The sequence below is a fragment of the Dichotomopilus funicola genome (assembly GCF_033296635.1).
Source record: "Dichotomopilus funicola strain CBS 141.50 unplaced genomic scaffold C8A04scaffold_93, whole genome shotgun sequence".
NCBI classification, from domain to species: Eukaryota; Fungi; Ascomycota; class Sordariomycetes; order Sordariales; family Chaetomiaceae; genus Dichotomopilus; species Dichotomopilus funicola.
In genome coordinates this window covers 59653-74757 of record NW_026944114.1, presented here as the reverse complement: position 1 = coordinate 74757, position 15105 = coordinate 59653, and the positions used below count along the sequence as shown (strand labels likewise).

Genomic DNA, 15105 nt, shown 5'->3' with positions numbered 1-15105 from the left:
ATATGTTCGTGATTACCTCCGATTACTTCATGTATCTTGGTACAATCTTCACTATATTACTCACGCGTCACCCCGCATTTGCGGTTCACAATGAGACCTTTTCCATCTTCCTCGTCCTCGCCCTCCGAGCAATAGCCTTTCCGGCCTTGCACTTGTTTACTTCCGACAAGCGCCCATCCAACGCAATATCGACGGGTGTGTTGGCACCGATATGCGCAACCAAGACTTCATCGACGGTGTCGAGAATCACCAAGTCCTCAAAAGGCGCGAAAATGTTGTCTCCTCCACCAGCCACAAAGTCCATCGTTGCAATCTTGTAATCCGCAGCCTTGTCGAGCGGCTTGCCACCAATAGTTACAGAGACCAATACTTTACCGGATTGGCTCTTTGAATCAGGGCCGTACTCAATCTTGATACCGCGAGACACCTGCAAAAACGAAGTTACCGGCTTGCCGTTGTCCACATTGACGCCCGCGACGACGCCTTCGAGAGCATTCCACAATTTGTCGCCAGAGATGGTGACGTCTACCACGGCGTTGCTGAATGGAAACGAGGTCAAGACCTCACCGCGCGTGATGGGGCCTTCATCGATGGTAGCGCGGACGCCGCCAGCATTGATCAGAGTAAAGTCAGGAGCAGTCTCAGGGGTGGTGGAGTTGAGGCGGTATTGAAGAATAGCGCTGGGTGGGTTAGCATTTTATACCCAAAGTAATGAGGCCAAGAATACGGATCCCTTGACCTCAGCGTGCGGATCGGTACTTACTCCGACACAAAATCGCCCAGCAAACACTCCTTTTGTTGGCAAGTGGTCTGGTCAAGGACGACGTTCGAGTACCCAACCTCCTGCTTGGAATACTCCTCAAAAGGAACTCGCCACTCGTCAATCTCCTTTTGAAGGCCCTCGTCCTGGGCTGTGGCGTTGGTAAGGTGGATTGGCGCGCCATGGTACGCCAAAACCTTCCCCTGGGCGTCATACGTCACATCAATGTAGCCAAAGTACTCGCCCCAGCGGTAGGCGGTGACGATGAACACCTCATCTCCATCCTTGTTCTCCACGATGGTCGGGTAAGGGCCAGCGGCGCCCTCGAAATCGCCCAACGGAGTGTGGCTGTGCCCGCCCATGATGAAGTACAGCCCGCTCGTCTCCTTCGCAAGACGTTGGTCTACATCATACCCGATATGCGTAATGGCCGCGATGCGGGTGATGTTAGTGGTGGCGCGAATCAAATCGACAGTGTTTTGTACCGCCACAATCGGGTCGTTGAAGATAGTGTTCTTCCCGGGCGACGAAATGCTGGGCGTGGTGTCGGTCGTGACACCAATGATGGCGAGCTCATACTCCGGGAAAATGTGGAAGGGTTTGATAGTGCGGTTGAGAACCTTGTTATCGGTCACAATATTGGCGCTGACGATGGGGAAGGTGAGGTTCTCGAGAAACTCGCCGAGATAGTCGTCGCCGCGGTCAAATTCGTGGTTGCCCAGAGTCATGGCATCGAACCCAATTTCATTCAAAGTGTCGGCAATCTTTTCTCCTCCGTAAAAGGAGAAGAACATGGTGCCTTGGAACTCATCGCCGAGATTGAGCAGCAGGGAGTCCGGGTGCGACGGTCGCGTCTCCTTCAAGATGGTCTTGACGCGAGAGTAGCCGCCAAAGCAACCCTTCTTGGGGTCGGTGCAGTCGGTGCCGGAAGAGGTGTATTGGTCGAGATGGGCGTGCACATCGTTGATGTGGTAGAACGAAATGTTGTAGTTGCCCGTGTCGTCGATAAAGCGTTTGTTGAGCTTTCGGCTAACCAAATGATCCTCGTGAACCGCAAAGGCCAAGCCGAGAAGGCACGCAGCCGTCAAGAGCTGTTTAATCGCCATAACTTAACGTGAGTAGCACCCTAGCGAGGATCACGCAAACCTCACGAGAAAGGAATTCCCTTAACCCCTAAGTGATGAGCGCGCGAAGCGAAGTCCAGGATGCCGGGAACCTTAACGACGGTGCAACTCTGGGCAGACCAACAGGCCTCTTTATTTCCGCTTGCTGTCTCGGGTCCCACCAAATGTTGATCCGGCGAGCGTTGGCATGGAGGCAGCGTCCTATCAGCACGTGCGTTGACATCTCTTGGCACCGGCGAAGATTGGGCGTGAGCTGAGACCTTCCGTTTTCGCCGGCAGCCTCTCGGCTCGAGCTCCCAGTTTCCCTGCGGCCTTCCTGACCCGGGCTGGAGAGAGAATGTAACCTTCCACACCAACCAATCTCCTGCAACGGTGAACAACTGCCAAACGATCGACACGTGGGGAGAGGAAGGACCCACGTGGAAGCTCCCGGCCCCTGGATGCGAGCAGTCCAGAATCAAGGATTCATGGGAAACTCTGTTGATTATTCTACACTAATCCTAGATCGATTGGTGCAAAAATGAACGAACGTTGGTTAAAAAGTATTATTTGGAACTAATAAAAGTCCTTGCAACTTCATTATTTTGTGTCAACATGCTCAATCATGATACGCCAAATCACCATGCTCAGTATAATTATTATTGATTTTTGAATGAATTGCGCGCCTGGGGATGTGAGAAGCACCGGATGCCTCGGCTAAGTTCGCCGCTCAGTTTTAGTGCCACTTGCAGCCTTCATCTTCGCGGTCCTCTCAGCCCGCCATCCGGGACACTTGATGCGTAGAACTAAACGAGTCCAGATTAGCAGTGTTCTATCCCAAGTAATTTAAAGATGTTCAGCCCTTACCAATGACAGCTGATCCGACAAAGATAAGGTCTAGGATGGCTAGCCCAGTAAAACACCACCCCGTTCCCATCTTGGATACGAGCGTCGGAATGAGCACCGCGGCTATGGCAGCGCCGGGGTTTCGGAGCATATTTCCGAGGGCAAACGCCCCTGCTGCTTGTTGCGCGACACACTCAGTGAGAAATGCAGTAGTGGTGACGAACACCCAGTTCATACCGAACCCAGCTACGTAAGACGGTCAGTACGAACACCGCAAATGCCCTAGACATTCTTTCAAGAGGGGCCTTACTCAAAAATGTTGCAAAAAGCACCGTTGCCGGATGGCAAGAATATTCAAGCAGCCATCCGTACATGACACAACCAGCCACGCATACCAAGACTCCCCAGATCTGATCCACCAGCCGGAACTCGGGGTCAACTTTCCCATCCGGCGCAGACTCGGCAGCTCGTGCACGGCGCCAGTCGGAAAAGCGCCCTCCGCAAAGTGAGCCAATAATCATGGCGACACCAACGGCGAGAAACCCAGCGCCGACAGCGGCAGACGACCAACCGTACCTTGCCGACAATTCTATCGGAAGCTCGACTGAGATGGCAAAGTACGTCGAGTACAACAAAGCCGTGTTGAAGCTCACGATTCCAATAGGAGGGTAAATAAATAAACGCCAGTATCCCTTGAGGGTCGGAACCGGAGGCGGAGGACCACGCTCCCAAGAGGGTGCAAGCGGAGACGATAGCTGAGGTGGCCAAAAGAATAAGCTGCGATCTTGGTAAATATTGCCATTCCCAACTCGGGCGCGAAGAGTCTCAGGTAGCGTAAACAGAATGACCAGCCAGAGCACAAATCCAGAGATTGCTAGGCGCGCCATGTTAGCCGGGTTTCATCACAGCACCACAATCCACCCTATAAAGGGACCCGAGGCCACATACCAAGGAAACCAAATATCCAACGCCAGTTCGCCTCCGCCAGTGCGCCGCCCAACACGGGTCCAAGAATGGGGCCACATTGGGGGCCCATCAAAAAGATGGACATGGCAAAAGCCCGGTGTTTTGGTTCGGTGGTCTGCATCAGGGTTAAAATTTTAACACGGTCAGGACGCATAATTCCATGAGGGTCATACATCAGCAACGGACCCAGCGCCCATGGAGACCACGGCTGCAGCGCCAAACGCTTGTACTATGCGCAGAAAGACGAGGGCGCCATAATTCGCGGGGACCACAGCGATAAGGATGTTGGAAAGGATGTAAACAGCAATTGAGATCAAATACAACGGCCTTCGGCCTTTCCAATCCGCGAAGCTCGACCAAAAAAGAGGCTACATCGGACATACAAGGTTAGTCAAACTTGGCATGATCATCAAAAGGATTGAGACTCACTCCAAAGGCAAACGTCAACATAAACACAGAAACTGTGACATTAATAGCAGTTGCGGTGGCATTGAACTCCTGTTCCAGGACTGGCAACGCTGGGAGGTAGATACCCCCGGCCAAAGGCCCAAAAAAACCAGCGACAGTGATAACAATGAGAATAAAACGCCGTCGCCATGGTGAAAACGCAGAATAGGCGGGCGGTGGGGTGACCAAGCCCTTCTCAGCGTCTAAAGGTTCGGGTTGGGGCACCGGTGGTGTAAGGAGTTGAGGTGGTGTCGTTGTTGCTGACTGGGACGGTGATGACGGGGGCTCCATCTTGGGATAATAATGGGTGATGGTCTGTGAGATTTCCTGCTGTTCCCACTCTGCACTGGACGGCCTTTTCTCAAGATACTTGGCAGCGAAATCTGTACGTGCCAACAGCGCGGCCCCCGAAATCAGGCGAATCCTTTTTGGCACGGGCATTGTGGTGTGTATAAGTGGGCGGTCCTTGGCTGCAACTAGTTAACGCCGACTCCTGTTCGTTGGTGCTCCTCCTCGGTGGGCGGTGCTGCGGCCTGCCAGCAAAAGACTTGGCTGTCAGTTGCAGGTGTATGTAGTGCAGCAGTGCCGATCTGCAGGTAGGGGCCGGGGGCGATTCTGACCTGCATGAGGCAAGGAGGGGAGGTACTATATGTGTAGGTGGGAAGATGTCCACCTTACGGCCGGGTTCGGAGTTCACTCACAGACGGGTCAAAGATAACCGTCTCGGGCGTTGATTTGTGTATCACCTGCAGAGACCCCGAGTAAATCGGAAAGTGGTGGGTCGAATCTTAGAGAATCCATGATTGGTTCTCGGTTGCAATTCCCATGGCGAGAAACTGATAATAAACGAGTACACAGCACACACCGGCCGGGGCTTGCTTTTCGCCAGTCTGAAATTCGAGGTTGAAATATCCCCATCTGTGTAAAGCCTGGAGCATCTGTAATTAGAAGGCACAGCCATCATCCTGCCCGCATCCGTCACGTCGACTGATGAGAGTTGTTAGGTTAGGCCCGTTGGGGGCGACGCCGCGACAAGCGACAAAGCCAGAGGACTCGTGTCCGCGTCTTGGCGTGGACCCCTGTTCGGCACACAGGCCGCTGTCATCGGCAAGCGCCAATTAGTTATTCGGCTAAAGCCACCCCCCACGCCTCTCGCACAAGGCGTGATCAGGGCGCAGTCTCAGAGATTCGTAGCTGGTGCCAACCTTCACTCTCGCGCTCAGTGGTGATAAGCTAACTACGTAGCTCCGTCGCCAACATTACTGACAGTATAAACCATCTTTCAACTCAACAGAAGCAATCATGAAGTTTCCACCAGCTGCAGCATCATACTAATTGCAAAATCGATCCCATCACCATAAACGCCGCACCTATTCGAGATGTTCTTGTTTGTCGCTGAATTGGCCCTATTGGGGATCCTGTCGATTTCGCTTGTTTACTACACCGTACTTCTTCCTCCAAAATATCCAATCAACATTCCGGCAGTGCCGTTCTGGGTCGCTCTCATCCCCTTTTTCAAAGATGTCGACCAATCGGACATTTTTCGCCAATACATCGAACGGCCCCTCCTGACTCATGGTGCTGTGAAGCTCTTCTTCGGGGCGCAGTGGAATATCTTGGTTCACCGGCCGTCGTATCTGGCCGAAATGTTCAAGGATGAAGACTTGTACCAAAAGAGCGGGAACCAGAAAAAGATTCCCCATAGCGTGCTCGCCCAGTTCCTTGGGGACAACATCATCTCTAGTTACGGCGACGTGTGGAGGGGCTATCAATCCGTGGTCAAGCCCGGGCTACAAAGAAGCTTCGAAGCGGACAAAATTGCGCGGAACGCAAATCGCCTCTGCGGACTGCTGCAGGAGACGCAGTCCCAGGCTGGTGAGCGAGGGATTCCGGTGCAAGAACTTTTGCAGCGATATTCAGTCGCCAACTGTTCCGAAATCGTTCTGCAGGCAAACCTCGATGTAAGAAACAGACGGGTCGCCTGCGAAATTGTTCGAATCGCTGACACGTTTAACTTCCTAGGCACTGAGCTCAGCAAATGCCCCGATCAACCTTCTTCAAAGTGCTGTCAAACGGGAGATCTTTAAGCCCATATTCATGAATTTTCCGTTTCTTGATCGCCTCCCGTTTCCGAGCCGCACTAGGGCACGCGAAATAGTCAACAATTTCAAGAATGAGCTCCGCAGTGCGCTCGTGCGGACTCAGAAAGGGGACTCAACCCGATTGTCCTCGGGGCCGAGTCCTGACGGCCTCGGGACCAGAATGCTCAAGGCCCGTGAGTCTGGTACGTGGACAGAGAAACAACTGCTGGATAACCTGACGGTTGCCTTCGTGGCCGGCCAGGAGAACCCCCAACTTTGCATGATTTCAACGTTGTACCTCTTGGCCAAGCATCCGGTAAGTCCAAGATTCAAAGCATGCCCTGATACTAGTCGGGCTGACACAGATTTGCTTGTCTCACAGAATATTCAAACGCGGCTTCTTGCTGAAATCCAGCAGAGCAAGGGCGTGGGTCATGCTGAGCCTGATCCAGACACCCTCCAAGATATGCCCTTCTTGACAGCGGTCATTTACGAGAGTCTGCGCCTCTTCCCACCCATCGGCCAACTCGTGAACCGCAGGGCGAGCAAGGATGCACTTCTTGGCGGTGACGTTGTCATCCCAAAAGGCACTTACTTGGGCTACAATTGTTATTCGACCAACAGGGACCCCGGCATTTGGGGGCCAACGGCGCATAATTTTGACCCGGCACGATGGGGCGACTCCTCACTGGCTATCCAAAAACAATATCGTCAGCGGCGAGCGAAGGCTGAGTTCATCAGTTTCCACGGTGGGCGCCGTGCATGTCTAGGGGAGAAATTTGCTGTGTTACAGATGCGCATCACGCTTGTTGCCCTCATACGGGAATTTAGCTGGACTCTAGACCCGACATGGGTGGACAGGAAGACACCGGTAAGACCCCATACGCCATATCCGCCTTTCCCGTTGATCTCTTTGGCTTCCTTCGAATCCGCCAAGAAATACTAACCAGGTGACTTCACTCCCAGGCTGGACCATTGTATCCACGTGCTCTTAGGCTTGTGCTATCCGCCAGGCAGAAGGATTTGGCTTGAACCTTGGGAACGTGGCAAGATATCCACTATTCTGCGTCAACGATACCTAGTTGTTAAGGGAGCCGGATTAAAGGGGGGCACACCTTGGATCTATCGCCGTTTTGTGGTCCGACTGACAACAATGTCTAAAACCTTATGACGTGTGAACATTCCCTGCTAAATTATTCACGGAGAATTTGTCATGTTCGGAGAAGCGTATCCAATTCTCGAGGCGGACTTGATCCAGTTACTTCTCGGGCAGGTATTCCCCTGCGCGTTGGAGGTGGGACCCTACCTATGCATGCAACGTCCAACACAGGAATTCTATTATTTCACCCCTCGAAAACCATCTGTTTCATGACTCCTAATACCTTGCCAGGGTCATCCGAATAATTTCGGCTACTGGTCAAAGGGTTTGTGAATGCGTATGAAGTCAGGCTAGCTGCTTGCCTTGTCCACGACTCCAACCCACTGTCGATGGGCCGCGGGGAGGGTACTGGCCCAATATCCTCTAACTTCCAATTACCCCTGGGTGTTGTATTCAGATTTGTCCGGGGCTTTAGTTCGACGTGGTGACTAAGATCTGGGTCTCGGAAAGGTCTTGGGGGTTGCGCTGGCTCGCTGAGACCAATTCCAGAAGGGGAAGTTACATGGGATGCATCATTCCGGTGTTGTTCGGATTACCGGGTCGCATTCTGTACACTAAATCCGCATCACTCAATGTTGAATTGGCCACTGCATTCGTCACAATATGCATCAATTTGGAAATAATTAACCCATCCTGAGCCGCCGACGTCCCCGTTCTCACCTTGTACTCAGGACATTGCCACTACTATCTATTGCCAACTGCCAAGGCCGGGTCGCAGCGGCCGGCCCGATGGCCCCACAGCCTCGCTTCCGTCAAGAACCCCTCACCGGGCTCACCCCCATCGGTCACTGTTTTCACACCTTTAAAAATCACACACCCGGTCGGGAGGCAGCGGCATGGATCGGCAAATATCAGGCTGACAGGGATGTGGACCCTAAGAATAGCGGCAAAGGCGCGGCCACAAACATGCTGTGGACCAAGGAGCCGGGCTGTGAGCCTGTGACCAATTCGTGTTTCCATTTGGCCAAGTCCAACGGTCCAACTTTATTCTTTGTGCCCCCCACGGAACCTCAACTCATTGCAACCCAACTTACTGCGCAACCATTGCGACTGTTTGCGGCATTGTACGACCACAACCTCCAGCCGGCCCAGACGAGCCTCTCTTCGGCTTTGTTTAGAAGCACACCGCCGACAGCCAAGAGTCTTGGGACGCGCGCTGTCGACCTAGAGTCAAGGCAACTGTTCGCGATCTTCTTGGCGGATTATCGGCCACTACTTTCACCCCCGGGTCCGGGTTATCCTACCTTCAATCCTCGGTCGTTGGCGCAATCAGAAACCCCGGCGCGCCTGTGCAGACGCAGGCCGCTCCAGTCAGCGGCTCTCTGCCATCCATCCAAGCCGCTGTTGGTGTCTGCTCAGGTTCTGCCTGTAAGTCCCTTTCCCCATGAACTAGACAAGATACGTCCGCACGGATATCGGATTAGCCAGTCTGGATGTGGAAGTTCAGAGATGTGTGGAGGCTGTGAGCACTGAGAATGCTGGGCGATGCTATCGGCGACTCTCGGCTCTTTGATCAATGTTAAAAGAAACAGGATGCTGCCACCCATCCGACGCCGAAATCCCCAGATCCCATCTCCTACGGCACCTAACCAAGTGCACACTTCAACCTTCTTTACTTTAGTTACCTCAGGTGGTACTTGATAATCCTAATTTCCGGCCCGCTTCTGGGACCTCAAACAACTTGAATCTCACTAGGCACCGTGCCTTCCCAACGCCGCCTGTCTCATTTGGACCTTCCTTACAAGCGCCATGGAGTTTTCCAACGAAGGGCAATCTTTCTACCATCGTTTCCAGGGCTCATTCCTTCAGGACGTCAAGGGCAGACTGATACACTGTACCGGCCCTAGAGAGGAATGGGTCCGTGAGAACTGGACCTTGCTTCAATCCCAGCCCGAACCACTTGGAGACTCAGACCTCAAGGTTTACCGTCATGCCTCCCAGCACAACAGCAACGCGGTCATGGTCAACAGCCGGGTTCCCCAGGCAGAAGAGGCGCCTTTCGAACAATTCTTTGTGCAGTTAATCCTCGATCAAGCGGACCTCTGTGCACGAGCCCAGCCCAGTCCAACTCCCGAGACCGAACAAATCACCGACAAACTGGTGGACCTCTTTGACACCTATCTCAGGTATCAAGGAAGGGACGACAAGTGGGCTCTGGGAGGACGGAGGTACTTTACCGAACGCATACGCCACTTTACTGCTCAAAATGTTTCGATCGAGCTTTGCCTGCCGGCCTTCCCGTGCAAGTCTTCCAACGGGGATAAGGTTACTGGCCCAGATCCGGACCGAGGAGAGGAGCTCGCGCTCGAGCGTTTGCACGGATTTGTCAAAGCCGTCGAGAAACTCTACCAGCCTGGTGCGAAGCTTTGGGTCATCAGCGATGGTCACGTCTTCAGCGACTGCATTGGCGTGAACGACGCCGATGTGGACGCATATGGCGAGAAGCTCAAGGCCATGAATCACACCATTGGCCTTCGCCGGGGAAATGTCGGCCGCATCGGCTTCAAATCGCTTGTTGACCTCTTCCAGCTCGCTACCGTGGGGTCACAACAAGGGGGGCTCTCGACTTTGGCGCAGCAGCTCAACATCCCGACCATCGACCACCACGTCAACACCAGGGTGACAGAAGAGGCGGAGATGTGCCGACGGATATTGATGGCAGGATGCGGCCCACAAAAGTCAGCAGTGCGGGCCCGGATCGACTCCAAGGATCCGGCCATCACGGCTCTCTACCGTGGGTTTTCGCGATTTATGCTAGAGGATTTGGAGCATCATCCGCATACCCGGGGCATGAGCAAGTCACAGCAGAAGAAACTGTCAGCCAAGGTTGCGTTTGAGATGATTCTGGTGAGTAATTACTCTTTGTTCATTTACGTTTCTCGCGGTAACGGAGACCATCCAAGTAACTAACACCCTAATCCCAGCGCAACCAAGCATACTCCAATCTGGTCGAGATGCTCTTCCCCAATCATGTTCGGCTTTCAATCCATGCGTAAGCCTATAACTCTTCAGACCTCGACATTAATTACTTGCACTAACCACAATGCCCGGTTCTAGACACAACAACGCTGGCCCCAAATTTGGCATCCAGCTTTTTGACCCCTCCAAGGTTCGGGCTGTCGAAGGCTTGTCGGCTGACGGCGAGCTCATGACCTCGCTCGACCTTCTACACATTCCCACTCCGTGGCACAATTCGGTCGTGCAGCTCAACGGCAGTGACCTTATTCTTGTCACCAAGGCCAAGCTCGCGAGGGCCGCACTCAAGGCTGGTCGTGTAACGGGCGGAGTGGTTGAAGTCGAGCAGGGCCGGGCGCACTTCCAGTTGAAGCATCTTGCACAGCCGGAGGAGCCAGAGAAGAAGCAGGCGCTGTCTGCCCCCCCTGTTATTGTTATCCCCACATCCGTCAGGCCGATGGATTCGGAAACACAACCAAGGACCCCTGTGGTCATTACCGTCACCACCACACCAAATGTGCTCACAGGGAAGAAGGCAACGGGGACCAACGTCGTTATTACGCCGATCAAACTGCAAAAACCAGCTACCTTTGCCGAAAAAGCAGATGCAGTGGTTGCTGCCATGGTTCGGCGCAATTCGGGCAACACAGCAACCCCGGGCGAGCAGACGTACCCTACCAAGCACAGGTTTTGGTTGCGACCACTACGCTGGATCTTGTCCCTGCTTTGGCCAAGAGGGGTATAGTTAAGTGAGGGAGCTACTTGGGACCATCAACCCACGACGAATGCCGGGTGGTGAACCGAGGAGTCGGAACCCTTATGCCGCGCTTACACAGTGCATTCCTTTTGTCTCCTTCATCTTGACGCAACTTAACCCCTCGCAACGTTGCTTGAGGCCCGCGGGGGTTTGAGCTGATTATCGGGTACAGCTTTCGTAGCCCCGCCGGAGCAAAGACGAAAGCCAACCCGAAGAAGCCGAGAATGATCGGCTTGGGCTCGACCATTTGAAGGATTATTGACGCATTCACCCCAAGATGGGAACTTTCACTAATGTAATGAACCATGATACCTGCATCGAAGCTATTAGAGCTCACGCGACACCAGCATTCCCTTCAGAGTTTCTTTTAATTATAGATTTTAGAGGAGAGCATAAATTTCTAAATATTTATTATCTTATCAAACCGTGCCACATGCCTCTCTTGGTAGCTCATGTCTCACGTCTGCGGAAAGCCAGACACATTTGCACCAACCAAACAAGACAAAGAAAGGGCAGACAGTGGTTAACGGGCCCCAACCCGCCGCCCGAACCACCCACAGCGCACGAATCGGGGCCCAACAGAGGGCGCCCGGCCCCGACCAGCGGGCTAGCGGCCGGCACCAACGTGGCTCAGTTCTGTGGTTGCCAGATGGGTGGGGAGAGAAAAGTCGAGTGCGTCGCGACAATCTGCTCAAATGAACGCAATTGGCTCCGCCCTCACCTTCGCATGCAGAAAAGGAAGCCGACACGAGCTCAAAACTGCGCGATTGAACCATGGTTTGCGTCAACTTTTCCACTTGAGTATTCTGCCAAGGCAAATCCCGCGCCGCACCCGCATGGCACGGCAGGTAACCTACTGTGTCTGTGTGACCGCTCAAGGAAGGCAGCCGCAGAAAGACCCCCAATCATCGATTGCGGACCGGGTAGTTGGGAAGTCGCTTTGGCCGTTTGGGCTCCATCCAGTCCTGATCAATACTTGCTCGTCCTCTTGGCCGGAGCGTCACCTGGCGGTGCACAAATGGCTGGATATTTTTAACGAGCAAGTTTAAGACATCCATCTGCGCCACTGCCAGTCCCACATCCTTCTTTCCCTTCGTGTTTTTAACCTTCCCACTGCGCCCTCCGAATTTACGACGCCAAGTGCGGGCAAGCCAACTTATAAGTCACAGCCCACAATCATTGTAGAAACTCGTTCGGGACCTTGTCCGGCCTACTTACTGTCGATCACGAAACGACCAGCTTGTCAGCTTGTGCTTAACTCAACATGGAACACGGGGGAATGACGATGGCGACGACAACGACGGCAGCTGCCGGCACCGCGGCTACAGGGGCCGCCCAAAGCATGGGCGGTATGGGTGGCATGGGAGGAGGGAACGGTTGCAAAATTTCTGTATGTCCTGTTGCGCTCCTCATCGTCAAACTTAATGGGCGGATTTACTGACCCCCACCCTCCTCTATCACAGATGCTCTGGAATTGGAACACCATCGATTCATGTTTCCTTGCCTCATCGTGGAAGATCACGTCCAACGCCGTCTTTGCCGGCTCCTGCATTGGTGTTGTCCTTCTCGTCATCGTCCTCGAGATGCTGCGCCGTGGCGTCAAGGAGTACGACCGCTTCTTGATCAAGAAGCATGCCGCATCTCTCCTCGTCACCTCTGCGGCCTCCAAAATTATCTCCGAGGAGGGCACTCCTGCTCGCAATTGCGCCCCGGCTGTCAGCAAGGGCTACCGGCCTAGCATTTTTGAACAGGCTATTCGAGCACTCTTGCATATGTTGCAGTTTGCTGTTGCTTACTTCGTCATGCTGTGCGTCCATTTGTTTTCTCAACCTTCCACAAGCGTGTCGTGGACTTGGGCTGACGCGAAGCAGGCTCGCCATGTACTACAATGGTTACATCATTATTTGCATCTTCATCGGCGCGTATCTTGGGAGTTTCATCTTCCACTGGGAGCCTTTGGGAGGGTAAGTAAAGACCGTTTACACCACATAGCTTTTTGATCATTACTAACAGGCCAGCAGTGTACAGCAAACAAGTGCGTCTCAAGAGGCCACCGTTTGCTGCGGCTAAGCCTCCAGGCTGTGGAACACAGGAATAGACCCCCACTCACATAATTTGAATTCTTTCTTTAATCTCACATTTAAGGACACGAGGGATGGTGACGCGGGCAGGGTGATCGGGTCCTCTTTGTTTAGCGGTTTAATTCAGGTTAGCAAGTCATGACGGCTTTACGGTGGGCGCCGGATGAGAGCGAAAAGTAGATCTAATTCACCCTCTAATTACCATTGGATACAAACTACGTGTGTGACTGTAACTCTTCGTCGTCCAGTGGTAGTCGCCCGGTGGCTCGTGTTACCAACATAATCACATCCCACACGACAATGAGAACTGATCACAATGCCCTGCTCGTGTGCTTTCTTCGCCTGCCTGACCGACCGACGCCACTCCATGCCGAGTATGAAAATTCAGACTTCCTGGCGTGATACTGGTTGACGCCCGTCCATTGCCGTTGTTCGAGATGTTGATAGCGGCTGATAGGGCAATATCGCCCTGCATTTTCGAGATGCTTCCCGTGCCACGATGTCACCACGGGAATGAAACAGCCGCATTGGCGAGACCGAGGCTCTGTCATTGATTTAACCAATGTAACACCCCCAGACCAATGAGGCTCCTGAAGGTGCCGGTTAATATACGCCAAACCCGGTCTCGATAGGTAAGCGAGGAGAGCCGACAACCGGGCAACGCCGAGAATCAGAGGCGGTCTGCTTGAACTCGCTGAACTTTCACGCGAAAGCGCCTCAACGCCTCGTTGGTCACTGCGACGCCCTGCATGTCCCATTTGTCACCTCGTTACAATGCAGGTTGACATATTATCGGTACCAGAGGATCTGACGACACCTCCTTCCCAGTCGGGTTGACTCGATAGTATGACCACACCACCGAAGAGTTTTCTCAGGTATGCACCGGTGAAATCCTGCGACCTTCCCTCGTGGTCCAGAGAGGCTGCCGTTGTCGCCGAGCCCACGAATCCCTCGCGGCCATCTCTGCGCCCGACCAATCTCGATCTTGCCGGGACCGGATGTTACCATGCAGTTGGTTACCCGGCTCTTCCTTACTTCCGAGAACAGTGGCATCCCGATGGTATCGGATATGCAAGGAACGTAAAACCCTCAACTCGCGTCCTCGCGACTTGGACTCGGCCCAGCGAATCGGTTATGACAAGACCACGCCCGTGAACCGGCCGAAAGATATGCGCCGAACTCAAACCGGGATAAACACACGCCCCCTTTCGGTTTCCATGTGTCCCACTCAATAATAAATGACATGCAGTTCTCGGTGAGCCCTCAGCTGTTCCAGGCGCTTCGAAACCGTCCACGAGCCACACACACACACAACTTCGGGCCGGTTACCTGGTTCCTCCCGAGAGGGGCTGATAATCCAGAAAACCTTGATCCTGCAGTCAGCTGCATTTGGTGTTCGTGAACATTGGCGCATGGTGTATGAGAACCACTCAGATTTGCAACAGATAGCATGTGGGACGGGGACCTAAACGTGGGCCATGATGCAGCCATTGTACACAGATTGCGCCCGGCATGCATCCAAACTCTACCGCTGAGCCCTAGCTCTTCGTCCCGAGGTAGTTCCCACTAATTATAATTTATCGCTTGATTTATGCAGGTTTTACGTTAGGTGAATCGGCCCGTCTTTCCTCAAGGCCTCCATAATTATGTCAAGCAAATGAAGGCGAGCTTCGCAAAGTGGAAGAAACGCATAGTTACCAGTCGACGTATCTCGTAGGTTGCAGGTACTTGCAAATTCTAGACGACCATGTTACTCGAAGCCTGCGGAATCCTTTCGGTAATGGGGTTTGTTGAGCGAAGCTCATAATGGAGTCTCGCGACTTCTCAACATTTCCATATCTCCGGGGCCAACATGCGTAACTATTGCCGAATCATCCGAGATAGGGCAGCCACCGGCGTGTTTCGGCCACACCTTCTCTCAATCTTTGGTCCAGATCATTCTTTCGGAGA

The 15105-nt window shown here is 53.3% G+C and overlaps 4 protein-coding genes across 4 annotated transcripts; 2 read left to right on the top strand and 2 right to left on the bottom strand.

The window, feature by feature from the left end:
• Positions 1-85: 85 nt before the first annotated feature.
• C8A04DRAFT_32604 (Metallo-dependent phosphatase-like protein) lies at positions 86-1866 on the bottom strand (the record flags this gene model as incomplete). The annotated part of the gene is made up of 2 exons (XM_062782149.1): positions 86-680; positions 764-1866. 2 exons carry the CDS (start codon positions 1864-1866, stop codon positions 86-88), a joined length of 1698 nt encoding a protein of 565 aa, XP_062633264.1.
• A 714-nt stretch (positions 1867-2580) lies between these two features.
• C8A04DRAFT_32603 (putative transporter) lies at positions 2581-4563 on the bottom strand (the record flags this gene model as incomplete). The annotated part of the gene is made up of 6 exons (XM_062782148.1): positions 2581-2669; positions 2731-2955; positions 3020-3583; positions 3658-3790; positions 3849-4043; positions 4105-4563. 6 exons carry the CDS (start codon positions 4561-4563, stop codon positions 2581-2583), a joined length of 1665 nt encoding a protein of 554 aa, XP_062633263.1.
• Positions 4564-5501: 938 nt separating this feature from the next.
• C8A04DRAFT_40359 (Pyoverdine/dityrosine biosynthesis protein-domain-containing protein) lies at positions 5502-11062 on the top strand (the record flags this gene model as incomplete). The annotated part of the gene is made up of 7 exons (XM_062784913.1): positions 5502-6083; positions 6145-6519; positions 6586-7106; positions 8538-8730; positions 9118-10209; positions 10317-10354; positions 10420-11062. The coding sequence occupies 7 exons, from the start codon at positions 5502-5504 to the stop codon at positions 11060-11062; spliced, it is 3444 nt and encodes a 1147-aa protein (XP_062633262.1).
• A 1276-nt stretch (positions 11063-12338) lies between these two features.
• On the top strand, positions 12339-13144 carry C8A04DRAFT_15445 (Ctr copper transporter family-domain-containing protein; the record flags this gene model as incomplete). Its single annotated transcript, XM_062778494.1, has 4 exons — positions 12339-12464; positions 12538-12881; positions 12946-13038; positions 13096-13144. The coding sequence occupies 4 exons, from the start codon at positions 12339-12341 to the stop codon at positions 13142-13144; spliced, it is 612 nt and encodes a 203-aa protein (XP_062633261.1).
• Between the last annotated feature and the right edge of the window lie 1961 nt (positions 13145-15105).